At 32.3% G+C, this 27,278-nt stretch overlaps 1 protein-coding gene and 1 non-coding gene across 2 annotated transcripts; both read left to right on the top strand.

Annotated features, from left to right (window-relative positions):
* Positions 1-13,686: 13,686 nt before the first annotated feature.
* LOC145599818 (5S ribosomal RNA) lies at positions 13,687-13,806 on the top strand. The gene has a single exon (XR_014104084.1). It is a non-coding gene; the product is annotated as a 5S ribosomal RNA (ribosomal RNA).
* Positions 13,807-15,225: 1,419 nt separating this feature from the next.
* Positions 15,226-22,002, top strand: LOC145598877 (uncharacterized). The gene is made up of 4 exons (XM_081655277.1): positions 15,226-15,556; positions 15,671-16,064; positions 19,123-19,250; positions 21,453-22,002. Exons 1-4 carry the CDS (start codon positions 15,461-15,463, stop codon positions 21,909-21,911), a joined length of 1,077 nt encoding a protein of 358 aa, XP_081511403.1. The 5' UTR covers positions 15,226-15,460; the 3' UTR covers positions 21,912-22,002.
* The last annotated feature ends 5,276 nt before the right edge of the window (positions 22,003-27,278 follow it).

Below are 27,278 nucleotides of genomic sequence, written 5' to 3'. Positions count from 1 at the left end.
CCCCAAGTTTTACAAGTATATTTAAACATATTAATATAATAATATGTATTGATAAGCCCCAACATTGCAACTAAACAATAAAATGAATGTCGTAATATACTCCCTCCGTCCCCTTTTAATAGTCTTTTATGGGCAAATTTTAGTCCCAAAATATTCACCCAATTTGTTTTTTCCAACAACCATTAATATTAATTTTTTTACCAAAATTCCCTCCAATTTGCAACAATACTTGTGCAAATTTAAATTTCCGTGTAAATTTTGTTTTCCTATGTACTTTTATTATTTTTTCCCTATACTTTTTTTGCATACCCAATATCAATTTACTTTTCCAATATACTTTTACTATTCTTATTTGTGTTTATTAATTCCCGTGAACAATGCTCATTAGGGACTATCAAAAGGGGACGGAGAGAGTAATATACTCCGGAGAGAGTAATATACTCCGTAAATAATAAACCTATATGATCAAAGTTATTAAATAAAGTCAAACTGTTGTAATTATTACGACATAATTTTGATAAAAATCCTCCCTTTGACCCCTCACCCTACTCATATGCGAGTAACCTAAAAAATTCAGTTGAAATAAAACCGGCCATTGGCCATTGGCTGGCAAATGTTCTCGTGAATCGAGAGTTGTGGCTGGGTTGACCGTGTCCATTCCGTCGGTTTAAGATTGGATATAAAGTGTCATTTTGACTTTGGTTTTTTTCAGACCCTTTGAACCGAAAGTAAGCTGCTTCTTTCTCACTTCCTATTAATCTATTATTATTATTATTATTATTATTATTATTATTATTACTATTATAAAATATTGTTATTATTATTATGAATATTTTCTGGTTTAATTTATTTGATAAAAGATTTATTACAGTATTGGCCATTACTACTGTATCCACGCGTCATTTGCTTTAAGGTACTATCCTTTATTGCTTCCTTTGGTCCCTTTATCAGGATAACATTTATTATATTATGGCCTTTTTTTTTTTTTCTTTCTATTATTACTCACTCTTAATATTTTATCAATTTTTCAAAGTTAAATTCTGAAATTTCATTCAAAATAGCTCAATTTACCTAGCTCAGCTCTGTTAAATGCTTTACTACTGTTGTGTTACTGTAACTAGTAAGGGTAATATTTATTTGGTTTTTAATTAATTGAATCATTCTGTAACCTACATGGCCCAATGTTGCCTAGTGTAGTACTCCTACTACGTACTTACGTAGTAGTATGAAATTAATCCCACCTCGTTCTTGCAAAATGGAAAGACTTGGTCAATCTCATTTTTCTTGTATCGGTAGTTAGTTGCATCAATGGTTGAGTGGTAGAGTAGCCAATATTCCAATAAGCCAATGCAACTTCATTTTGAATTTTGATACACGCAACATCAAATTATATGAACTATAAATTGATTCATAAAATGTTTGATTGATTCTCAGGGTTAACACCTTTATAATTGAATGGAAAGAAGATATTGAGTATGTTGAGCTATGCCTGATCATATTATCTGTTAGTTAGTCTGATATGATATTTCATATTTGGCATGACATTACTCACATTTTGTTCACGTTGTGCGCTTTGACTTAGGTTAAGGGTCTGTTCACATTTACTTAATTTCAGTTTAGTTCAGCTCCAATCAGTTCATTTCAGCTCCTAATTTCCTTCTCTCATAAAATTTTCATTTCAGCTCAGTTCAGTTTATCAGTTCAGTTCAGTAAATATGAACAGGCCCTAATTCTCTTGAATTTGTTATGTGAAATAATGGCCCTTGGCTTAAGCTTATGTTATGTATATACTAGCTTACTGTAACGTACTATACTCTTGGTGGTAAATAGGTTATCAACTTATCATGTTAATTAAGAGATGTTTTGGTGAATTGGTTCGTTTATACATAACACATGTGCATTGCCCTCGTTCAAAGAAATATCTACTCGATGATGTCAATTGTTTAACTAGGTATGTAGTCCTCCACATATTTTACAAGTTGGTATATACTCAATACTCACCATGTTCTCATTAGAGGTTGAGATATCTTTGTTGAAATAACTTTATTTAATTTTAGGTTTATAATGTATTAAATGGCATATATTTCCCTATCTTGCTCACATGAGAAAGTGTTCGTGAATTTTTTGGCCTTAATTTTACTAATGTATCAATGTCAATACATTAGACTTAAAGAAAGTGAAAATATTGACATTATGTGAAATTTTCTTAGACGTTGAAACTAATTAGAGTATGGTGCGACTTAATATAAATGGTCATATAAGATATATAAAGGGCTTTTATGTTACATATTTAGTGAGGAACAACCTTTTATGAGATATACATTACATCATTTGTCACTTATAATACTAAAAAAAATGTCTCTATATACTTTAATATATATGCAAGATATTGAACTAGGTGGACCTATATTGACCCCGCATCGAGCAAACATATTTGTTCTTAGCAAAACGACCAACTTAGATGATATTTAAAGAGAAAAGGAAATTTTCCTTTTATTTTGAGTTGATCCTTTCAATTGAAAGAGTCAAGGGGCTCACACCCAACCTCAAATCAAAGAAAAATACCATTAAATGAATATAACAGAGATAATAATGTTATCGTTAAATTTACATCTCTGTTTAAAAATTTCCAGATCCGTCATTGATCTAGTCCCGAATATTAGGTTATGTTGTTTTTAGCAAAAGCAATATAGGAAGTAGGACAAGTAGTTATAAGCTCATCAAAGCAGAAAGGCAAACATCACATTCATAGGAGAAAGAGGGGCCCTTGATAGTTAGAAAAGAGAGGCATTAAAGATGTAAAGGTTAACTTTGGAAAGATGAGGGCCTCTCAAAGGACAAAGCTCGTGAATCACCCAATCTTTTTTAGTGTAGAATTGAAAAGCCATTAAATTATATCCATGTGAAATTATAAAGCCTAACCACTCCTAAAGTCAAATCCGTGGGGTGTTCCCATGTTTTGCTCTTCATCTAAATGTTTAACTTTGCTCTAATTAGTCATTTTCACTAGCTTTTCTTTGTTCATTAACTTCAATTCTATCATCCTAGCTAGCTCCCAATCTTTGTTGTACGGCTATCTTAAATAATTTACTTTTGATATTTACTACTACTTAATTGCTTAACAAATGATTAGATGTGACTATGTAAGTATATAGTGTAAGTTTTATGTTCGTTCGTTCACTTTTAATGGACCGTACCCTGGGGAATAGAAGATCGAGTAGAACAAGTGAACAACACTTTATATCTTACTCATATTGGATGAGTTGTTGAGCTCATTTAACTCTGAATTGAACTAATTTAAACGATTTACTGAGGGTAACAATGATAATTAGTTCATTTACATATGTATGTATAGTAATTGGTTAATTTTTCTCCTATATTTGATTTCTTATTTGTAAACTAGTAAGAAAATTTCATAATTTTGTTGTATAAAATTATTACAGTACTCCGTTATATACTTATAATTAATTCTTTGATGAGAAATATATTATACCGTACATTCATGCTTAAGAATTTGTTGAAAAGTACAATAACATATCAAAAGGTTCTTTACGTGTACGTGTGGGCAAAAGCTTTTTATTCCTTTAATGTGCTACAAAAAAAAAATAATAATAATAATAAATAAATAAAACTAAAACAAATTTAGATATACAATTATTCATAGGAGCCTTACTCTTAATAAGATTTGTTCGTATCACAAATGTTTCCCTTGATAGAGAATTATTTGGCACAATGCAAATTGTAAATAAACGCTTTAATGTTTTGGATAAACTAACATTGAACGGTCCATATTTACTCTTATTGAATTATATTATTATCCGAGTTGAAATAGATAATTAGAAATTTAAAAGTACTTGTGGAATACAAATTTCAAATAAAGCCAAAAACTTGACAATCCACCTTTTACATAGTTTTGAAGTAACCCTAATATGTAATTTGTTTAAACATAAATAAACATATTTCTTATATATGGAGTATTTTTTTAAAAAAAAGTATATGCGGTGTCATAGTTACTATGTAATTACAATCATAGGTATTTCATAGTTGGAATCTCGTTAGAGGTGAAGCTAGGGATCAAAAAATACCATGGTTGAGGTTGTTTTCTCGCATTATTTGCAGCAAGCTGAATACCAACCTTGACCTTCTCCCTTAGTGGACGGAATCGGGGCACAGGAGGCTGATGCCGTTGTCAAAACCCTCTGCTTTTACCTCTGGATCTTGTATGTTTGTATAAGTCGTCTCTCATACACTGTGTTTATACAAATTATACAATGTACTTAGTAAATAAAAGATATCTCGCCAGTCAAGCAATCATGACTTCGTTTTGAAATATACCCCATTCATTTCTCCTTCTTTCTCATCAAATTCATTCATCATTGCCATCACCAATTTTTCAACTTAAACAAAAAAGTACGCTTCAATCTCATCATCCTAATCTTGTTGTTAAAAGAAGACAATAAATTGTAGATACTGGTAGAAATTTTCAAAAAGGTATGTTTTGGACGTATTCGGAGCTTGGTCATACTAAATTGGGCCCACTAATAGCCGACTATATGGTAGTAGCAGTGTAGTAGTGGTCCTTTTGCCAGGGTGTCCAATGGCCCAAATGCTTATCAACTTATCACTTTATGTAAAAAAATTAAAAAAAAAAAAAAACAAAATTAAATTATATTATGGTACCCACTAAATACTTACTGTTTACACCACGCGTCATACTATGAGGGCACTTAAAAATAAGCCAGATTTTTGAAGATCTTTGTGACAGAGAAGCTTTTTTTTCGTGTCGTTTTGCTAGTTTTGTTGCTTAAAACGCAGCGTTTAGGTTGAATTATTTTAAGGTGTGAACGTGTGATATCATAGTGAAATCATTTGAGAGTTGAGACATGAAGGCATGGGAAAAAATCTAGTTTTGCAGTAAAATGATTTATGATTGTGGGTTTGGTTACGTGTTTTACTATCTAACATAGAGAATTTAAGATCATGCCATGAATATGATCTATCATAGTCTACTAAAGCAAATGAGTGATTCATTCATTCTTATACGTACGAGTAGTATATGGAGCTACACTATTCCTTCTAGAATATCCAGCTAAGTTAACATTGTGCTAGCGCATAAAGATTAGCAACATCTCTACTACACACTTGGATAAAAATTTTCTGATTAGGAGGTACGTAACTTGTACTCTTAAAATAGTTAATACGTTCTCTGTTTATAAGTGCTTATTTGGTGATTTTCAAATACAATGTCAAATAAAAATTAATAATACTCTTGCGGCCTGTTCACTTCAGCTTAATTTTAGTTCAGTTCACCTCCAATCAGTTCAGATCAGTTCAGTTCATCTCCTAATTTTCTTCTCTCATAAAATATTCATTTTAGCTCTATTCAGTTCCGTTCAGTTCAGTTCAGCTCCAATTAATTCAGTTCAGTAAATGCGAACAGACCCTTAGCCTCTTAGGTACACTTTAAATATGCCATAATGCATTTGCTAAAGAAATTCCAAAGATTAGGGAAGAGATAATGTAAGAAGCTAAGAAATATAGTAGGGATGCATATTGTTAGGACTTGTTTGGCGGACATAAAAAAAATATGAAAAGTGAGACGTTTTAGGAGTTGTAAGTTAGTTAGGTATGCTATTTGACTGATATAAAAATTGTGAAATGGGGAAATTTGAACTTCCTATGAATCAGCCCTTTCGCACAAAATGTATGAAAAAATTTCCTTATCTAATCCCCCTAGAAATTATTCCGTCTCCTATTTGTTAACCAAACAATTTTAAGAAATTTCCATAAATTTGATTATAGAAAGTTAATTTCGATTTAAACCAAATGACACCTTATCATCTTCACTAATAAGCATGGATATATATACCAATCTGAATTGATGCCAATTAGCTTTGTTGATCATAAACTTGACGAGTTCATGAATCATGAGTGTAAATTGGTACTTGGAAAAAGAAATTACAGAGTTTACTTAGCTTGGCTCCAATAGGGCACATAGAATTATGATGAGCATGCCTTGAAACTTAAAAGGTAAGAAAAGGAGAGATGCCTTTTTCTTCCCCTTTTGTGTAATTGTGTGTGCGCGCGCATGTGTGTGTTACTTCTTCACAAATTAATACTTGTATGATGTACGACTTTGTTTTTAAAGTAAATGCATGATTCCTTGAATTAGTAAGGAGGTCGATTTTCAAATGTTGCAACTAAGAGAGGGATACTTGTTTCGAACAAGCATTATGATTTAACTTTCAAAACTCATGTGTAACTGAAAAATGGAATATGCACGAGTATATTATATTAAATAATGGTACAATATTTAGTAAATGGATTGAATGAAAACGAGTTGTGCTCTCAAGGTCATTCTCAACGACTGAGGCGTTTTAAATGAAGACGCCGAGTTTAAACGGTAATGTTTGAAACTTGTTCAATGAATGAGCTTAAACTTGACCATAGATGTACCCGTATATAAATAAAATTTTATGGAACAACTTGTTTATTTATGTTCAAGAACAAGATTATTTATAAGAAAAACTTCAAACTTGTTTAATGAATGTTATTAGGTTGACTTAAAGACTTTCAAATGTCAAAAGTACAATGGTCGTCGTTTATAAGATTGATGAGGTTGTTATGAATGTGGCATGATTAAAAGATGACAGAATCATTCACGAGCACTATAATAACCTCCTAAATGAAGCAAATAATTTAGATAATATTTTGAGATTGGTTGATAAAAGCTCGTGCAAACTTGAGTTTGGTGTCACTCATTGATAGGTTCTTGATACTTCAGCACATCAAGTCCCATACGATGCAATCAATCTCTCTGCATGAATGTCTATATTGATGCTTACATCCGGTGCAAATAAATAGTGTCATTGTAAGTTAGTTTCCTCGTCTCATATATAATTGTTTATAATAAAGTTGTTGTGTATAATGTATATGGGGAAGGCTGGCCTTAATCAAGCGATGCACAGGTGATATGCATGCGCTCATTCCGTTACCTTAGGCTAACTGGATATGAACTAATTGATTATTAATAGTTCTTAGCTTGATGACTTGATAAAAATGTTATGACAAATTCACCTAGTAGCACTCCATCCATCTAAACTATTATTGATATTGCCCACTATTCTATATTAGCTTGTCTAATTTAATTTACTAGACATATACTCCTATATGACTAAAAAAGACATAATCTATGGATGACTAGTTCATAAATAATACCTACTACTCCAAATCGAGTCCAAAGAAACTTGAAGTTAAAATTTATTATTTGCACTCTTTTTCTAATTGAAAATACTCCAAATCCGGTAAATAATCAAATCATATGGCCATTAATTAAAATCGAGCATTAAATTTGAAAAAGTGGGAGAAAAGAGAAAGTCACGAACCATAATTTTCAAAGGCACATGAGTGATAGGCATGGCTTGAGTATGGTAATGGACTAGTAGATCTTGCAATGGTCCCTTCATTCTTATTATTTTTTTTAGATATGATCTCGATAGTTACTTTCAGCTTCAATTACTATAACTAAAACGCGTATGAGCTGCGTTGTATCAAAAGAGAAGAACGAGAGTTTGAGTGTTTGACTTCTCATAGTTACGTTCAAGTAAGATTTCATCTTAAAACTGATTGATAGGATATGTAACATGTTTAGCTATGAAAATTAATCAATCGTGTCATAAACAATGCAATAATCTTATAAAAACTGTAATTTTAATTTATGTAATTTGTATCTTGTACTTCGTAATATTTCAAATTCCAAAGATTTCACATTTAATCATATTATATAATATAACAAGGATAACGAGCGCCCCGCGACGTTAGATAAGGAATATTTATATTGGCTGAAAGAGTGTTAAGTTAGGATTGCATGACAAAATCACGCGTCGTTCGGTGTAATTAATGTTAGTTTTGCTCTAATAATTCCTCTTTTAATTCTCTTATCTAACGTCCCGGGGACGCTCATTAACTTTTGCCATATTACAAAACCAATCATACTATTTTAGAAGGATAACAATCATAAAAACGGTGAAGTCAAAGATAAAGAGCAACATAAAATCATTGAAGACATTTTCTTCAAGGCAAGCACAGAGATGATAGGTATGATTATAAATTATGGTCCCTCCTTTATAATGGATATGATCTTGATGTTGTCTAGTCTAACTTTGAATAACATGGACCCACCATCATATGCATGCTAAGCTAATTCTTTCGCTAATTTTGGTCCATTTTTATTATGGTTTAATTAAATGGAAATTTGAAGGATTAGGATGTAATTTTAGCACAATAATAATTAATCATACACTATATGTCTATATTTTTTAATGACTAATGTAATTTGCAATAATGATACCCGTTCTATTTATTGGTGATAATGTGGTCGATTATAAGTTGAATAGGTCAAATTTTGTAATTTGTCGTGGACTTTTTGGCAAGCTGAAATATGCGAGAATTGGGTGATCATCGACTTTTTGTTATTAATTATGATAAATGATTGATAGTAACATTCATTTTACTCGTTTACTGCATTTGTCAAGCGAAAACAATACACACCCTTCAATGAATAACCTCATCTAGAGTGAAAGGAAATTTTTCGGAATGATAGCATCATAGACTGATAAATTAGAGAGGAATAGAAGATAATTGGAATAGAATTGCTTGTCTTTTCATTGAAAATAATTGGGAATATATAGAGTTACAAAGATATCATGAATTAACTAAAATATAAAAGATAAATATAAGGAAATATTCTATCAAATCTCCTAAAATACGATAATATCTCAATACCCCCCCTCAAGTTGGAGCATGGGGATCAAAAATGCCCAACTTGGAGAGAAGATAATCAAATTGTGCTTTCCCAAGTGCCTTTGTAAAAATGTCAGCAAGCTGTGAAGATGTCGAAACATGAGAAGTAGATAGCCATCCCTCAGTAATAGCATCACGAACAAAGTGACAATCGATCTCAATGTGCTTTGTACGTTCATGAAAAACCGGATTCTTTGCAATGTGCAGAGCTGCCTCATTATCACAAAATAACTTAATTGCCTTTGGATGTTGCACGCCAAGACTCAATAACAAAGCCTTCACCCATTTTAGCTCTTTAGAGCACGAAGACATGGACCTATACTCGGCCTCCGAAGAAGAGAAAGAAACTGTTGATTGCTTCTTAGTTTTCCATGAAATAGGAGATTTTCCAAGAAAAACTAGCCAACCAGATAAAGAACGTCGAGTAAGAGGACAAGCAGCCCAATCTGAATCACACCAACCCTGCAGAGTTAAATCACAATCAGAGCTTAATAAAATACCCTGTCCAGGAGTCCCTTTCAAGTATCGAACTACCCTCATTGCAGCATCCCAGTGTTCACTACGAGGTTGCTGCATAAACTGAGTCAAAATATGAACTGAATACGCCAAGTCAGGGCGTGTGACAGTAAGATAAATCAATCGACCAACAAGCCGTCTATAAGACTCTGGATCAGAAAGAAATTCGCCGGTGGCCAATCCCAATTTGTGATTTTGCTCCATGGGAAAACCACTAGGCTTTGCTCCTAACAAGCCTGTCTCAGAAATAATATCCAGAGTATATTTTCGCTGACACAAGAATAAACCTGCAGAGCTACGAGCCACTTCAATCCCCAAAAAATATTTCAAAGGACCTAGATCCTTCATCTTGAAACAGTCACATAAGTAGGCCTTAAAAACAGTCAATGATACCATGATAAACGCGGGCCTAGGCCGCACCCGCAAACTAAGAGAGAGAGTCCACTTCACAAGTCCAAGGAGGTTCCATCCCAAAACCATATGGCAATAGGAGGAGTAGCCTCTTAGCCTTATAAAGTGTTTAATTCTCTCTTCTTCAACCAATGTGAGACACTTACATGTGGTGACACTTGAGAGGTTTATTCTTCAACACTCCCCCTCACATGTAAGGTCCCTTTAACTCAAGGATCACTTGATCCAATTTAATTTGGCCCAGAATACTTGATGCCATTAAAGGTCCCAAACTTTGGGCCTGGCAATATACTCAAACCATTAGAGGTCCCATACCGTGAACCTGGCTCTGATACCATGATAAATTAGAGAGGAATAGAAAATAATTGGAATAGAATTGCTTGTCTTTTCATTGAAAATAATTGGGAATATATAGAGTTACAAAGATATCAGGAATTAACTAAAATATAAAAGATAAATATAAGGAAATATTCTATCAAATCTCCTAATATACGATAATATCTCAATATAGACTCATAGCAAAATAAACCCGCCGTATGTTCACATTTTAGGAAGGGTTTTGATATATCCTTAGATTATAACATAACATACACATACAAACAATATATGAACTCCCACTATACAACGTTTCTAACAATTAAGATAATGCCACGTACTCCCTTCAAGATAACATAAAATATGATATTGGAACACTAATGTCTCTAAACATTGTCGATTTACCTAACATTTATCATCATTGATCTAGAGAAAATGTTAAGATTTGGTTAATTAACATCTTGAGACATGATACCTTAGAGAGTTGAAGGGATCAAATCTCGCTTACAAAATCATTGTCCTTTATCATTAGTTTTACCAAGATATGCATGTGTTACATGCGGCCGATTGATAATCTTAAATATTTCACGATTTAAAGTTACATTTCCTCTAGTCACTTACCATATTTAAATAATCATTTTTGATATCAAAATCATATTTATTTAAACTTACATACACTCTCCTCCATGCATGTTACTACATATTTATATTATCTACTTATTTGTTTTTATCTTTAACGTGTCACTTTTAATATCGATGTAATTTTGTACATGATTTTACGAGTACAATATCCAACTAAAAATTTTATTAAAACTAAATAAGTAAATTATTTATAGAGTAATTAGCAATCGATCCCTTAACAAATAGAAGTACTTCATTTATGTCACTACTAAATTCGATTTAATTTTTATTATGACATTGCTTAGCTTGATGAAGTAGATTGACATTAACCGTCTTATATATTATGACATGCTATCGTCTTATACTAGTATTCGCCTCATCTTGCTTAATCAATTAAAATTAGACGGATAACCAGATTGATTATATATCTTCATAACCACACTCGGCACCGGCAATTCAAACTCTTTTAAAAATGAGTAAATCAAATAATAACATGTATGTATTGTATTCTTAGAATGAGTCAAATGTTAGCTAGCAATGGTCCGACTTGTAAGAGACTCATGGTGACCTTAAGGTCGTATCAGTCACATAAGGCCCCCCTAAAATGCTAAAATATAATGTCAATATTAGTGAGCTGTCCTTAAATTATTCTTTTGGAACATTTTCTTGTTTATATATGCAAAAAAGAAGAATGGGCGGTTTGACAAAAATCCAATAATTTTTTCAAAATTTTTCTAGACCTAGCTAGAAATAAGTATATAATATAATTGTATAACAAACTTTATAAAAATAGACATTTTGACTTTCTTTTCATAGTATATACATATATAAAGAAATATTATATTGTATGCGAAGCTTCAATAATTATTGTGAGGAGGAGATTTAATCATATCCTACCAATGAACAACCAACGAAGCTTTTAGGTGGAAAAAATCAGTTTTTTGTTAAAAGTTGGAAAGTGGAACTAAAAAGTTAATCAATGCATACTGTATAAAGTGTTTTATTTTTATAAGATTTTACGTGCATATAATTATATTTGCATGGCTCTTGCATGTCACAATCTTCTTTATGTATATTTAGCCCTAATATTTGGGTAGGTTGACTTCTTGCTGGCTTGCCGCGTGGCAGAATTAGTCAACTCCATAGCTAGCCAAGTAGTTTAGGGATTTATTATGGATGGCATCCAGTTTTCATTTATTGTGCTCAATTTATACCAATAAACTAAAGTTTAGATCTTCTTTCATGCATGCCACCTAGCTAATTGCAATATTCTCCTTCCATTTTGTATTATATTAATATAATTATTGTATATTGTGTTTGGCTAGTGCACGTCGCGATGAATGGGAGAGGAAGAAAAGATATGGGAGGAGAACAGGATGAGAAAATGAACGAGTGTGCTTTCAATTTTCTTCCAAAATTTTTCAATAAATTAAAGTAAAAGTCTTTGGTTTATTTAGGTAAATAAAATTAAATTCCCCTAAAAAAAAAGGTAAATAAAATTAAATTGATCAAATTCTCATATTCTTCTCCACTCCCTTTCCCTAACACCGATTCCTCAAATTATATTCCCTTCCTTATCCCGAATAATTTTAATGATGAAATATGCATATCCCTCACTTTACCTATCCTCTAATTCTCGATCCTATCCAAACTGTCTCGTTGTTGATTAAGATTACTCACAATTATTTAGGACATGTTGTTAGTTAATGTATATATAACTAGTATTCAGAATTAACAATTAATATTGTACTTTTATGATTTATCATCTTATTTAAATAACCAAACAATTATAGATTGCTAATCTATGTAATATTTAATTAACTATCATCAACTTATAAGAATAAATAATAATAAAGCCGGTAGATAATTTTTACGGAATGATCGATGGTCTAATGCGAGATCATGAAGTGTCCTTTCTAATCGACCTTATAAGTTAGTTAAATCCTTAATTGATCTTGGGGTCTTTATATGTTAAGAGTGTGTTCGTTATTAATATTATAACCATAACCTAACCTTCCTTATTAGTCCTATATCTTTGACAAGGAAACAAGTATAGTATATAGTATTTGATGTCCTTATCATTTTATCAAGAGTGATTAAGTCAAGTTTGTATCAATTACTTAGAAATTTTGAAGAAAAAGGAGGATGAAATGTAAGCCAGGTGTTTAGGTGGTTAAGTATATAAGGTGATGAACCGTTAATTAATTTATAAAAATACTAATTTTCACATAATATAATGGTTAATCTCATATAGACCTATTGTGCTATGTGAACAATTCTCAGGTGAAGTGGTTTACATGTCCGTCGTGAGCCTCGTGGTATATGTTTGGTGAGTAGTTTTTAGTTTTGTAAAATTCTTTTGTACATACTATATACTACTAGTAACTACGATGTGAAAGCCGAAAAGGTTGGTATACATAATTTTCTTGTTTGTTACATAATTTGTCCTAAGATAGAATGTTACATGCATGTTTTAAATTATAACTTGCGGAAAGAGGCAACTCAAAGTACTTGAGGTGTCAAAATCACACCCGACTTGATCCGATCTAAAACTAACTCGAAAATTATCTGACCTAAATTTCGACTCGCGTGGACATAACAATCTAACACGCCTCAACTTTTAAAATTAACCCGACCTTACCAAACCCGATCCGAACATCCGAATTGACAAGCCAAACAAATTTGTATTTATCTTAATTGGTACATTACTACCAATAGAAAGTGGTTTTGTGCTCTAATCTATTTATGCGATACTCATTTTCCACCTTTAAAAATACTACTTTTCATCTCACCTAAGAGCAATATTAGTGTTTGTCTCTAAAAAAAAAAAAGAGCAATATTAGTGCAAAGTCTTAAGATTCGAATTTTATTAATATGGAATGATATGGCATATGCACTATTAAATTACGGTTGCGATAATGTTATTGTTGTAGCCTACTTTCCTTTGCATTGGCATTGAAGTTGGGATTGGTTGAATAGAATACACTCTCACACTTTTTTTTCCCCCCTAGATAAAAGATGTAATGCGATCATACCAACACAAATGCATCGGATTCCATCAAAACTCCGCAGTTAAGCGTGTTTGGGCGAGAATAGTACTAGGATGGGTGACCTCCTGTGGAAGTTCTTGTGTTGCATGCCTTTTTATTCGAATCTCACCCAAGCAAGTGGGATTCCCATTTTCTCCCCTACTTGCAAAGGAATTCTCTTTTTATTTATTTAAAAAAAATTAAAAAAAAAAAAAAAAAAAGAAGAAGAAAAAGAAAGAAAGAAAGTATAAAATCAGTTGTTTGGGCCTTGGGTCAGCAGGAGCTATTATGGGCTTCTTATCAGACAAATTGAATGTACTGTAAACGAGATCATACACCAAGCCCATTCTAGAGCTGCAAGTCTAACAACCATGAGTCCTTGACAACTTGGTATGAGCCGAAATCCAATGGAAACCAAATAAAGGTGAAGCCTCTTTTTTTTTTTTTTTTGAAACAAAAGGTGAAGCCTTTTTAATACTCCGTAGTCCGTACTTCCTTACTTTTTGTTCTTCTTATTCTTCAAATTTATTTTTTTATTTTTATTTTTTAAAAAAATTTGCCTTACTTTTTTTTTTTTTTTTTTTTTTTTTTTGGAAAAAAAATACATAAGGAAAAAAAGAAGTCTTGAAGGTATTTGTTGTAATCGTTATAACGAATATTTTTTTTAAAGACAAATGAATAGTTTTTTTTTTATTTTCAATTGTTTTAATTTTTATTTATTAATAATTAAAGATAATATCATCATAGTTTTGTATCGATATATACATAAAGGGGAAACATTTATTTTTATTAATATTATTTTAAATTAGAGGGAAACATTATTTTAATTAAGAGCTGGCAAAAAGTCGTGTCGTGTTCATGTTTGGTCTTGTGTCAATTTCGTGTTATTCACAAAATCTATCAAAAACTATGTAAAATGTAGGCTAATTGAATAATTTGACCACTTTATCTAAACAGGTCGTGTTCGAGTTGGTTTCGTGTCGTGTTGTATCGATTTCGTGTTTTCTCTCAACAACTTCGTGTACGTGTCGTGCTGGTTTTGGTCGTGTTGTCGTGTCGTGTCGGAGTTTGCCAGCTCACATAGTATTTAATTTTCATTTCTTAGTCTTGTAAGGGTATATACTGAAATAATGAATACAAGATTAACCAAGCATGCTTAGTGTTAGTGGGGAACTCACCTTGTGACTTTAAGGTTGAGCCCATCAACTACATATGCTTAGAAGTAGAGGGATTTCCTTACCTCCCCCCTCTTCTCTCAAGTATTGATCTACAGAACGGGCCTGAGTTTAGACATAATAGATTCAGTAGGGTTCTTCATCAATTTTTAAATGCCCCTAGTTACTCGTATGGTTATCTTTAGCATTAATACTAAATACCAGGCCGGTTGGACAATTATGCAAATTAATATTCTTAGCCCAAAACTGAATCTATTATGTCTAAACTCAGGCCCGTTGGAAGATTTTGTTTGAAGCCATTAAAAATTATGCAAGATCAACCATGGAAGGTTGGTACTTGTAGCTTGATGTAGACAATCTTAATTTTTTCAGAAAATGCTCCCCATACACTCTCTCTCACTTACTTGTATTTTCACTTGTTGAAAATCATGAGAACTAAGATTAATTCTTCTACTTTTCATTCTTTTCGATCATAATACTAGCTGTATATATCTTTTACATTTCTGGGTTCTTTTTTTTTTTTTTTTGAAATTTACTGGTCTTGATTGAATATTACACAATAATCCAGGAATTTTCAGGTGAATTTAGCAAATGGGTACTGCTCAATTTTGGAAAAGATTTATTCTTTTTAGTAATTTTTTGCTGCTGCTGCTCTTTCTAGTGGAGTCATCTGATGCCGAATTCAAGGTAAATTTTTCCCTATTTATATCAATTAATTGATTTTGTATATATTATTAGTTGCTCAATTGTCAGATTTTAATTTCTTATGGTAATTATTGTGTGTATATTTTTGTAATTTAGGTCAAAAGTCCTTTAATAGCTAACAATAATGGTACTAAGCAAGTGAAGAAGGAAGAACAATTAGAAAATTCAAGTGGGGTTTTTCAGAAAGATCTTGGTAGGAGCAATATTAGTGAATCATTACAGTCTAAAGATGTTCAGGATCAGGGAATTCATGATGGTAGCAGAAATGATGAGTTGAAGAATAAGGGTGATGAGGGTGGCAACAACATAGAAGAGCTAGGAGAAGTGATTGATTCTATAAGTGAGGTTAAAAGAGATGGCAATGAAGATTCAAATGGCTCCTTGATAGGTATGGAGAAGGAGAAGTCGCGTGACGACGAATGTGATCCATCTAACATGTGTGTTGACCCAAGGAAGAATTTAACTGCCTGTTTAAGAGTTCCTGGAAATGGTGAGTTTTGTTTTATTGAATGTTGGCATTTGAGATCCAATTGATGTGCATTGTTTCATATGCAGCAATTTTGCATTTCATTGCTTTAATTCATCAGAGTAATTGTCTCATAAAGCCTAATTGGGACTATAATTTAAATAAATTTGAGAATGTGTAAATCATATTTTTATATGTAGTACTTTGATTTCTGTATGCTTTCAAGCATAATTATGTTGGTAGAGCTGCTGCAGAGAAAAGCTAGTGCTAAGGAAAATGATTTTGCCTGCACCCGAGTTTGATATTTGGTCGTTCTTGTTGAGGATACATTACAATATTATAATGAAAAATCACCACTACTTGGGGGTAATTTAGCAAATCAAAGTTAAGTGTGCTGTTAAAGCCTTGTGAGAAAGTTAAGTGTGGCTTTTAGATGATCTAAGTGATCATTTGTTGCCTTTCCTTTGGTGATTGAAGTTGCCTTTTGTTAGAGGTGGGGGGACAAGGGGAGTGAGAAAGAAATCATATTGCTGACACAAAGTAACAGGATTCTTAACTTGTTTGATGTAATAGTTGTTGTCACTTGTGAGCATAAATTCTTTTCTTTAAAATAAATCTAAGCTTCTTTGTGAAGCCTTAGGTTGAAAAAATTATGTCTGAATTCATTAAGGGTTCTACTTGTAATCTTTGGAATGATAAAATCATTAAGAATTATATTGTAAATGTTGCCTGATGTCCTGATGGTAGGTAATTTGAAATTTATAGTAAGTTAGCAACCCATAGATAAAGGATTTGATGAGAATGCTTGACCATATTGTAATTTGGTATATCCAATATCAACATCGGCATCCATGTCTCTAAAGAGAATCTTGTAGTCTTGCCAAAGGTTAAGAAATTGGATGAAGACATTTTTATATGTCTCACAAAGAAGCTCTTTTCATTATACATGTAATTTGAAAGTAGATTAGGGGGGCTTTAGTTTGATAATTTATAAGCAAGGCTTCATTCGTCACTTGGAATCTCTTGATGTGAAATTATGTGTATGTCTTAATCTTAAATTTAACTTACATGCACTAGTCCAATCATATTTGCTTGTTGTAAATGAACTTGTTAGCCCTCATCCTTTATTTACACGAGGTAAAAGAGTCGATGCCTTCATAATAGATCTATAGCCCTTAGTCAAAGAACAGCTCTTTCACTTCCATTAATTGGTGTTCAAAGCTTAGTAATCTAGTTTACTGCACTAATATTGGTATCATATCATAAATTCATAATCGGTACCATTGTATTGGATTCTCGTTCAGGGTCTTCAGGCTATATGATGAGTCTCATCAATAGCCTATAAGGACTGTAAACATTTATTTTAGTACAATAATTGATGATTCCATCCTATGAGCCTTTAGATATCATAATATAAGCTTAGGATTTTGGTTTGGATCCTAACGGAAAATCTTATTTTGTTTTACATGTCTTGTGGGAGGGAACAAAATAGACTTTGTTACTTCTGTTAATTGCTTTTCAATTAGTTAATACTTTGTTTGTTGGGACTTGTGGTTCCAATTTGAGTTAGCTAGCTAGTTGGGCTAATTTGAGCATTAAGTCATGAACTAACTTAGGCTTAACTTGGGCTATGAGTTGAGTTAGAATCTTAGATTTTACTGTTTCATATTCTTAGTTGAGGTAAGGACCTAGTACTATTATAATTGTAATTAAAATGATTCTCTCTACTGTGAAGATGAATAATTGTGAATAAAACATGTGTGGTTAGCCTTTTGCTATAACATTGAAAATCAATATCAAGAGTGAATTCAGAGTACAGAGTTTGTCTTTCTTTCACCAGAGATTCAGTGGCTTACAATAATTTTATCCTGGTAATCTTTAAAGGAACATCAGACTCACTCCATAGCACTATTAGTCATGTGGCTCAAGCCCCATGAAACTTTTTTGGCCCTTTAGAAATTTGACACCCAGCCTAAGATTGTCTGCCAATGGAAGCCATAAGTCATATGATCATAACTCCAATTGACAAGGTCCTTTAATAGTTGACGCCATTGGATAAAATTATCCTTGACTGTTGAACAGCCTCCCGTGATTTACGGGGGTGTGTTTGAACCAAGAATGATTTGTAACCTGATATAAGCAATAGGTCCTGGTCACAGGACAGTAAGGCAGGCTACAGACTAAAACCTTCCATGAAATTGTAAGAGAAGTCTCATTGAGTTTAGTGGCCTAAAATACCATATGTGACACCACATTCAAGATTAAATTCCTCGACAGACCATAAACCATTCTCTTCCAACTTTTTATGGAGGCCCCATTGAGAATTTCAATCAAAATTGAATGAAAGCCCCTGAAATCCCAAATTGCCTCCTAAGATTGGCTATTATACATCACCAGTAAACATCATTAGACCCTACTTGCCCCAATGATATTCATCCCAAAGGCTATAAGTCATAGTTATATGATCCCTCCAAGGGACAGCAAAACATATCACCAAGAGTTAGAGTATGTTCTCTTCAGGTTGTACATTTGACAATTACAATAAGTCATGCACATGAGATTCTTTTTGGAGGCTGGTGGTGAAGATCAATGAAGATTAGAAGAAATTCTCCTTAGATCTCATTGAACCTTATAAATTGCTGAGGATCTATAGTGTGTGGTAGGACCATAGGAGTTAGGAACAGATGGCAACTAATGTCCTATAATCCTAAGTATCACACTTTGATGCCCATGCCCCATAGGGGCCTCCTTGGCTTCAGGTGAAAAAATCTTAACTAAATTCGCTTTTGGGTTGTCTAGTTGACAATATAGTGAAATGTGATACTAGGATAAAGATTGATTGTGCATTTGTTCCATGCAAATGCTGCCAAGCCTGTTACACATGTGTGCTAGATCATGTTGATAATTAATCACCTGGAGTTGGCTGCCTGTACTCTTTTACAGTCTGTGTAATATATTTGTTGCATGCATATTGCCTTGATCTCTGGCGTTTATGCCCCTTGAGGTCAATGCGTTATCATGTTTTAGCTTCTGTTGTGGTTATCGTTATTTGTAATGTATGTTATTCTTTGAAAATTTCCAGATTCTCCAGATCTCTCACTCCTGATTCGGAATAAAGGATCAGAGCCTGTAACTGTCACAATTACAGCTCCTGAATATGTTCAGCTGGAGGAAACAAAAGTCCAGCTTCAACAGAAAGAAGAGAAAAAGGTAAATTAAAATGATGAAAATTTCTTTAATTGCTTGTCAATATTATCAATGACAGCCTTGGCTGGTCTAGGAAATTAATGTCTTGGGTTTGGAAATTTTAACATAAGCCAAAATTATACTACATCTGTTGCACAATAGTTTTAATGCTTATCAGTGCACAAAGTCTTGAGAGGTAAGTTGTGGTTGCCGGCGGTTGGCTTCTACCGCTTATCTATAGTAAATTAACTCAAAAATAGATGTGATGGAAACAGTGGGGTAAAAAATATATGTAAATTGTAAGTAGATGTAAAGGAGACAGTGGATCCAAAAAGAGTTATGCTCAGTAGGAAATAATTTATATAGAAAGAATTTTAAAAAGTGGCGAGACCATGCCAAAACATAAATGATATGGACTGATTTTCTGGGTTTATAATTCTGATTTAATATTGGTAGTAAATTAAGATTGATAATGTTGAAAGGTTACAAAAGGATAGGTTAATAACTTAAGGCTATTACTCTCAATAGCGAGTTGAGTTCACAACTCTCCAATGAGTGACTTGAGGTCACAACTCTCCAATGAGTCACTTGAGGTTACAACTCTCAACAAGCTCATCCAAATTTTGCCTAGCTCCTAACTTACACATACTAACTTACTTATACTAATGGTCAAGGTTAACCTTAAAGCTTACATGTGACTACTTAGCATAATAGAAAAACAATAAGAAACATAAAAGAGGCAGATTGCCTTTCTTTCCTTCTCTTGTTCTTAATTAATTTTGTCTTTACTTAATTGGAGTCTAGAGGCCTTGAAATGCTCCCTGCTGCTACAACCCTTTGCTGTTGTTTGTTGACTTTCCTTCTAGCATAGACCCGAGTAGATTGTGGCTGACCCGGATTACCAAAATTACCCTCCTAAAAGCTAGTTTATTACAATAAAGTAGTGTTCAACCTATTTCAGAGCAAATGGGAGAAGGAAGTGTTCAAATTATTTTTGGCCATAGGGATTACATATAAAAATAAAAACAAATACCTTAGTCCAAATTCCAAATTAACCTATAACTTTGGAGTGCAATCACAATTTGAAAAGCTTCAAAAACTAGGAGAAATGATTATTTTAAAGTATAAGGGGTATAAAATGTGAAACAGATTTTTTTATTTTTATTTTTATTTTTTTTAAGGTCTGGTGGGTTGATTTGAACTCACGACCTCAGAAAAGTGCAACATGCAAACTGAAGGCCCAGCTTACCATTGAGCTGCCTTGTATCGTTCAGAGTGTTGTTGCTCAAAGTTGTTATATTTAAACTTTGCCCCAATAATTTGTGGTTTCATATGGTGTTCCTGTGATTTACCTGGTTGAAAGATGTCCTGGTCAAGAGATGAACCTGTGTGTGTAATTGATTACTCATATTTTAGCTACTCGCTTAGTTATTCCAGGTTACCATGTATGCTGGTTATTAAGCTTGCTTGTTTTGGCCAGTAACCTGTTGACTACAGTTCTTCAGTCTATCTTGTTGACTTACTGCCTTTTTTCTTGGAGCGAAATGAACTAGGCTCAGTATTTAATTAGAAATTAAAGACAGCAAACCTCAAATTCTTGCCAATTATGAACTTATAAACAATCTATTAGAATCAGTTTATGAAAATTTGTGCTGGTCTAGAGACTCTAGACCATTTAAATCCCTAAAGTATTTGCCGACATGTTTGGCATGTTTTCTGTTTTTAAGTGTTGTTGCCTTGTTAGAGATAAATCCCATGCTTTGTCTCCGTTTGCTGTTTTTTGTGAAAATTCTCGTGGCCCTTTCTGTCTATCAGCATTCCCCCATGGCCCCATCCTCCCTCTGATCATAAAATTTATTTGTTTGCTCTATCTCCCTTAACCTGATAAAATGTATTTTCATTATCATCAGAAGTTTTATGTATAATGACAAAATCCAATTTTTGTTCTGTGATCTTTGTCATATTGCCATTGTTACAAATGATTCATGAACAGACCGATCAGCATAATTCTAGGTTATTAGACTCTGGACACATTGTCAACTCTATTAATCCATGATAATTTTGTTGATTTGTAATGTTGATTTTTTATTCTTCATTCATTGAAGTGGTCGGTTATCTCACTAAAAGTCGTGTTTGACAGAAAAGAGAAAACAATGCATGTAAATGCCTCGTGGCTTTAATGTACAATATATCAAAATTTTGATATCTTGTAACTTTCTTTTGCAGGTAAAGGTAACTGTGGCATACGAGGCATTGGATAGCTTAATTTTATTGACAACGGAGAATACCCGCTGCACCCTTGACTTCAAGGAGTTGATTCCACGCGATTCTAGAATAGAAGCCCGTTATGTTTTCAAGTTCAGATATTTCAGCAACTTGACCAGGATTCAGTGCATGATACTCTTAACCCTGTGTGCATTTTTGGTATTTGGATCTGCTTGGATGTGTTCTGGCATGTGTAAGAAGCTCTATCAAGGAAACGGGTATCAAACCATCAACACGGAGCTACCACTGTCAGTAGTGTCAAAACTAGGTCCAGAGACAGATGATAGTTGGGACGACAGTTGGGATGACCACTGGGATGACGAGGAAGCACCCAAAACTCCCTCATTGCCTGTTACACCAAATCTTTCATCTAGGGGCCTTGCTTCTCGACGCCTTAACAAGGAAGCGTGGAAAGATTGATTTCACTCTACATCTCATTTTTGTTATAGTTACAAATGCAAAAGATGGATGAACTAGAAGTTTTTTTTGATGTTACGTGATTATTTATTTATTTTTTGCGTTTCTTTCTTTTCCCTTTTATATTTGTCAATTACTTCGTATCATCGTATGTCTTACATTTTCGACGATGAAATTTTAGATGAAACAGGTGACAAGTCGAGGATTCATTGTAGCCATTTGTAAAAAGAAAGTTTATGTATGTGTAACACTGTAACTTTGTTTCTATACTTATTCTTCACCCCAAAAATTAAAGGGGAATATGAAGAAATAATCCATTTTTATATTACCATTTTTACAGAAAATGAGAATGTGGACTAAAAATGTCATGGGGTCCTAGCCTCTTTAGTGAAATGCCTAATGATGAATGCACGTGTATGTTGTGGGCCTAAGTGGGCTTTAAATGAGGTGGGCCATGACCCAAATAATATAGCCTTCTATGATTGTAGTGGGCCAGTTTTGAACGTTGTACGTTGTTTTGGGCCGTTTCTCACGTGCAAATGTAGTGGGCCTTGAGGATTTCTAGATCAAACGATTGGCCTTTTGCGGTGCTAGTCAAGACGTCCATTATGATTGCGAAGGTTACAAGAACATGTTAAATCATGAGGTACTGTATATAGTTTTAGGTGCAGAGTCACAAACATAAATTGATTTAGACGTTATTTGATCTTAGGTTTTGGATACTAATACAATGTGCTCTTTGTACTTTGTTATGTATGAATCAAGACTATAAAAAAATGTAACCTAAATATTAAATTATATTTGGATGTTATGGAACAAATTTTAATGATAACAATGGTCAAGTTTTTGGTATTATGACTGTGTTGTAAAATGTAAGTAACCTAAATTAGGATTGTAAACTTTGATCTCTTGATGATCTTGAGAGTGAGGGATAGCTTAGGTGATTAGAGCTTTTCTCCATATTTAAGGGATTTTAGTATCGATACTCATCATCCATCTTTGTACAACTCTCTAAAAAAATAAATTCAAAAAAAAAAAAAAAAAACACCTAAGTTATTGATGGAAATTAAGCTTACATTAATTTACATTTAAATGAAGGGACTAAGGTAAGTTACACTTTACTATTTAAACTATTTTATATATGTATGTAACTTAACCCCTCTCTTTCTCTCTATTGCAGTATTAGTAAAAAAAAATATGATGATCGTGTTTGGTGAAATCGTGAAAAGATCAAAGCTGAGACTGATCGGTTTAATTGATTTTAACTAGTTATTTGTATTAACTAATTCAACTAATTAATTGTAAAGTTGTTTGAGTATACAAATGACCAATTAAGGGCCTGTTCACATTTACTTAATTTCAGTTCAGTTCAGTTCAGTTCCAATCAGTTCAATTCAGTTCAGTTCAGTTCAGTTCAGCTCTTAATTTCCCTCTCACATAAAATATTCATTTCAACTCAATTCAGTTCGGTTCAGTTCAGTTCAGTTCCAATCAGTTTAGTTCAGTTCAGTTCAGCTCCAATCAGTTCAGTTCAGTTCAGCTCAATTCAGCTCACTTCAGTAAATATGAACAGGCCCTAAAACATCAACCTATTTTATTATGGTAAAGTTTTGAGTTAAATGAAAATATATAAAAAATAAATAAAAATCTCACTAAACACGTGTTATAAACACCAAAAATGTTGCCTTATATACATATTTGGTCAAATTGTATATGTTTTTATTTTATTGCATTACTTAAGAAAAATAATGTGGCATCTCTATAAAATTATAGTATATAGATATACTTTATGTATTTTTGGTTGTTGTGTCTTCATACGACGTATATCATGATTTCACATGCTCAACTTACACGAATTGCACAGGATATATGCACGAACACATGCTACATGCACAATAAATGAAATGTTTCACAAGAACACAAACATTATGCTCTCATTTAAACTGTTGGAGCCCTTGATCAATCTTCTTCTCTCTTTCGTATTTATGATCTTATTTGGTTTGACATTTATTTATAACTGTCAACCCCTTAACTATTTTTAATTTATTTCGTTTTGATATGTTTAACTTGTAAATAACATAGACGCGTTTTGCGGTGTATATACATGATACTAGATACGAGTATAAGATTTGTTACCATAAGATACATTATAAAATTTACGCTAAGAAAACCATAATAGGAAATTATTTCCTACTCATGATAAAGCCTCTCATGAATTACACAGTGTATATGTAAGAATTTTTTTTAATGATCGAATTTTGAAAGTTACCTTACGAATAAATAAAAAATATGCTTATATAAGTGTCATCTGATACCTCCTTTGTCTTAAAAAAATACAGTATTTAACATAAATTTCATTAATTACGAAATCAATATATTCTCTTTATAAAATACAATACATAAGAAAAAAAAATTGTAATCTTGTTTATCGTCTTATTATGCAATTTCAAATTATCAACTTTTTTTAAAAGTTACATTCAAAATTACACGAATAGAACTGAAACAATCAAGTCGACTTCATATATAGGGAGTATATTTTAGATGATTATATGGTCGAAGTTAATAATTAAAGTAACACTACGAGTATGATTGAATTCAACTCTATAAATCATGAAGACATCCAAGTAATGAACTGGAGTTGTCGATCAATCAATCAATTGCTTGAAATTCATTCATTCAATCTATCACACATGTTTAATGTTTGTGACAACGATTATATTCTGGTACTTGAGTTGCCAGTCTTTTTCACCTAGACACCCATGACCCATGCCTTCACTCCGATCCACTCGACTCTCATCTCCATTGTTATTACTCGTACTACCATTTTATTCTATCTTAAGCTTTTAGCATTTGAATTTAGCACGCAACTATATTGATAATGTAAACTTATCAATCAATTTTCACTATTTCTTTGAAGCCGTAAATAAAGTTGGATATGCATCCAAGTACGTACTACTAAAAACTTCACACCTCCGTCCTTAGGTTCACTTTATATCTATTTAATTCAAGAAAAATAAGTTTATACAAGGATGTTGATAAATTATATGGAGTAATAATAATAAAAATTAAAAAAATATATATTTATAAAAGAGCACTCAAATTTAGAAGTTTAATTTACAGATTAATTAGTTTAGATAAGATGACAATCTATGTTTTGCATCAGTAACTACTAGCAAATCCGTGCAATGCAAGCTACTAATAAGATCGAAGTAACCAAGTAAAGTTTGGTGTAGTAGGAAATATGCAAACCACAAGTCCACAACCATGAAGTCAAGTTGTGGATACAAATAACCCTATACAAAGGCACTTTGAGGCGGAAATTCCTTTTGCCCTCCCACACCCCTCCCCAACTCCCAACTGTTCTCGCCCGTTAACCCACGCCAAGTTAACATTTGAGAGAGATTTCAACCCACCCAATTGAACATTTCTCCATACCTACCGAAAATTGCTAAAAGTAATTTAATACACAATATACAGTATTAATAATACAAGGTTAATTATATATACATATATTCTTTCAAAAAAAAAATATATACATATATAAATTCCAAATATAATAGTTTTTTTTATCCTAAAACAAAAAATGTACAACATATTTTTTAGAAATTAGTGCGTAAAATTTATACACACTAATTTTTGGAACAAATTCATACACATAAATCAAATTGATTAATTTAAAAGAGAACAAAGAGGACTAAAATTTGATTTAATCTTTTAAGTAAACGTTAAGCTTGACATTCCTTTATTTTTTTTAAGAAGCTTGCTTCACATACCTAGTACAACTCTAGTACACTACAACTATCATTCATTCATTTGTCATGAATTGCAAGCAAACTCTTCTTATCTGCTATTAATTACGCAATTATGCTTGTTTATGCAATTTTTATCCAAAAGAAAAAAAAAAAAAAAAAAAGTCTATATACATGTAAATTTTAAATATTGATGTGACACACAAAATTGGATTTTAAATCTATACTCTTGAAAAGAAATCATTTTATAGTTGATTATATATATGCCACAGTAATTTAGATTAAATTAGTAATATAACACGATGAAACTTGGAAGTAACATGTAAAGATCGTGATCAAACAATTAATCCGTACTTCGTACTACGCTAGTTTAGCTAGCTTTATTATTACTTTTGGAAACACAATACTTGCACGTTGCATTTTACCAAATAATTAACTATTGTACTAAACTTTCATCCTCTCCTCTTTGTCTCCTTTACATGAGCAAGAAAATCATTAAAAGTTAAGTTTCATTAAGAAGCCAAAAGTTATGTAATTATGTAGATTGTAAAACTTCCTAAAATAGTAATAACAGGATATTTTGAGCCTTATTAATTACACTGATATACTTTTAAATAGTATTGCCAAAACGCTGCGGTTGATGCTTAATTAGCAGCACGTGATGTAGTGAACGTGGCACTTTGTGTGTTTGTAGCACGTGCAACGGTGTCGCTTTACAAATTTGTGTTCTAGTAGGAAACACGTGGGTTAGGGGCCAACTTTTATGAGCACGGTAACGTGGCACCTCCGTTTATTCGCCGGTTTATCAGGCCGTAATTTACCATGAAATACGATTAGGACAACTAGTGTTAAACAATATGAGTATTACAATGGTTTGATGATATAGCACATTGGAAGATCATTATTTATATTGTGTTTTATTCTTTTGATTTTCATAAATTAGATAATTTAGGAACTACTTTGTTTGTTAAATTGAAATTCTAGAATGAAATAAAATAAAATCTCATGTTAGGGCCTGTTCTGATTTACTGAATTGAGCTGAAGTGAATTGAACTGAATATTTTATGAGAAGAGGAAATTAAAAACTAAACTGAATTGAACTAAACTAATCTGAACTTAAACTGAAGAGAACAAGCCCTAAGTTTAAAGTTATGTTTATTTGCTAGAATAGTTTTTACATTTCGTCAAAGATATGTATTGTGAATTTTAGGAGGTGGGGATGGGTATAGAATTTTGTAGGGGAGTGAGTGAGTGACCATGGGTAGAATCACAACTTTCTAATTGATATGAGGCTTTATAGTTAAAAAGTCTAAAAATAATATTGATGGAAATGGATTGTAACTTATTCTTCCTTTTTAAAAGATTCAACTAAAAAACCCTCAATTTAATTAAAAATATTATACTTAACCAAACATTATAATAGATGTAAATTGAAAACTTACTTCGTATATTATTTCATTCAAAGATTATTGAGCTGAATTGAATATAACAAGATCCCAATATATATCGATCAGTGCGTGAATAATAGATGACTCTTAGTCTCTTACAATAACTAAACAAACATATATAAATATGCAATGAGCTTGACAAATGGATTAATGGAATATTTGTATGTTCAAGC

Source organism: Chenopodium album, chromosome 20 (genome assembly GCF_948465745.1).
Source record: "Chenopodium album chromosome 20, dcCheAlbu1.1, whole genome shotgun sequence".
Taxonomy (NCBI): Eukaryota; Viridiplantae; Streptophyta; class Magnoliopsida; order Caryophyllales; family Amaranthaceae; genus Chenopodium; species Chenopodium album.
Note: the sequence above shows the minus strand (reverse complement) of the source record. Positions and strands in the feature narration are given on the sequence as shown.

Bases quoted from the DNA above. Each gene is read 5' to 3' on its own strand.
- LOC145598877 (XM_081655277.1), top strand. From the start codon at position 15,461: ATGGGTACTGCTCAATTTTGGAAAAGATTTATTCTTTTTAGTAATTTT. The intron at 15,557-15,670 runs GTAAATTTTTCC...TTTGTAATTTAG, and splicing joins CATCTGATGCCGAATTCAAG to GTCAAAAGTCCTTTAATAGC. The intron at 16,065-19,122 runs GTGAGTTTTGTT...GAAAATTTCCAG, and splicing joins TTTAAGAGTTCCTGGAAATG to ATTCTCCAGATCTCTCACTC.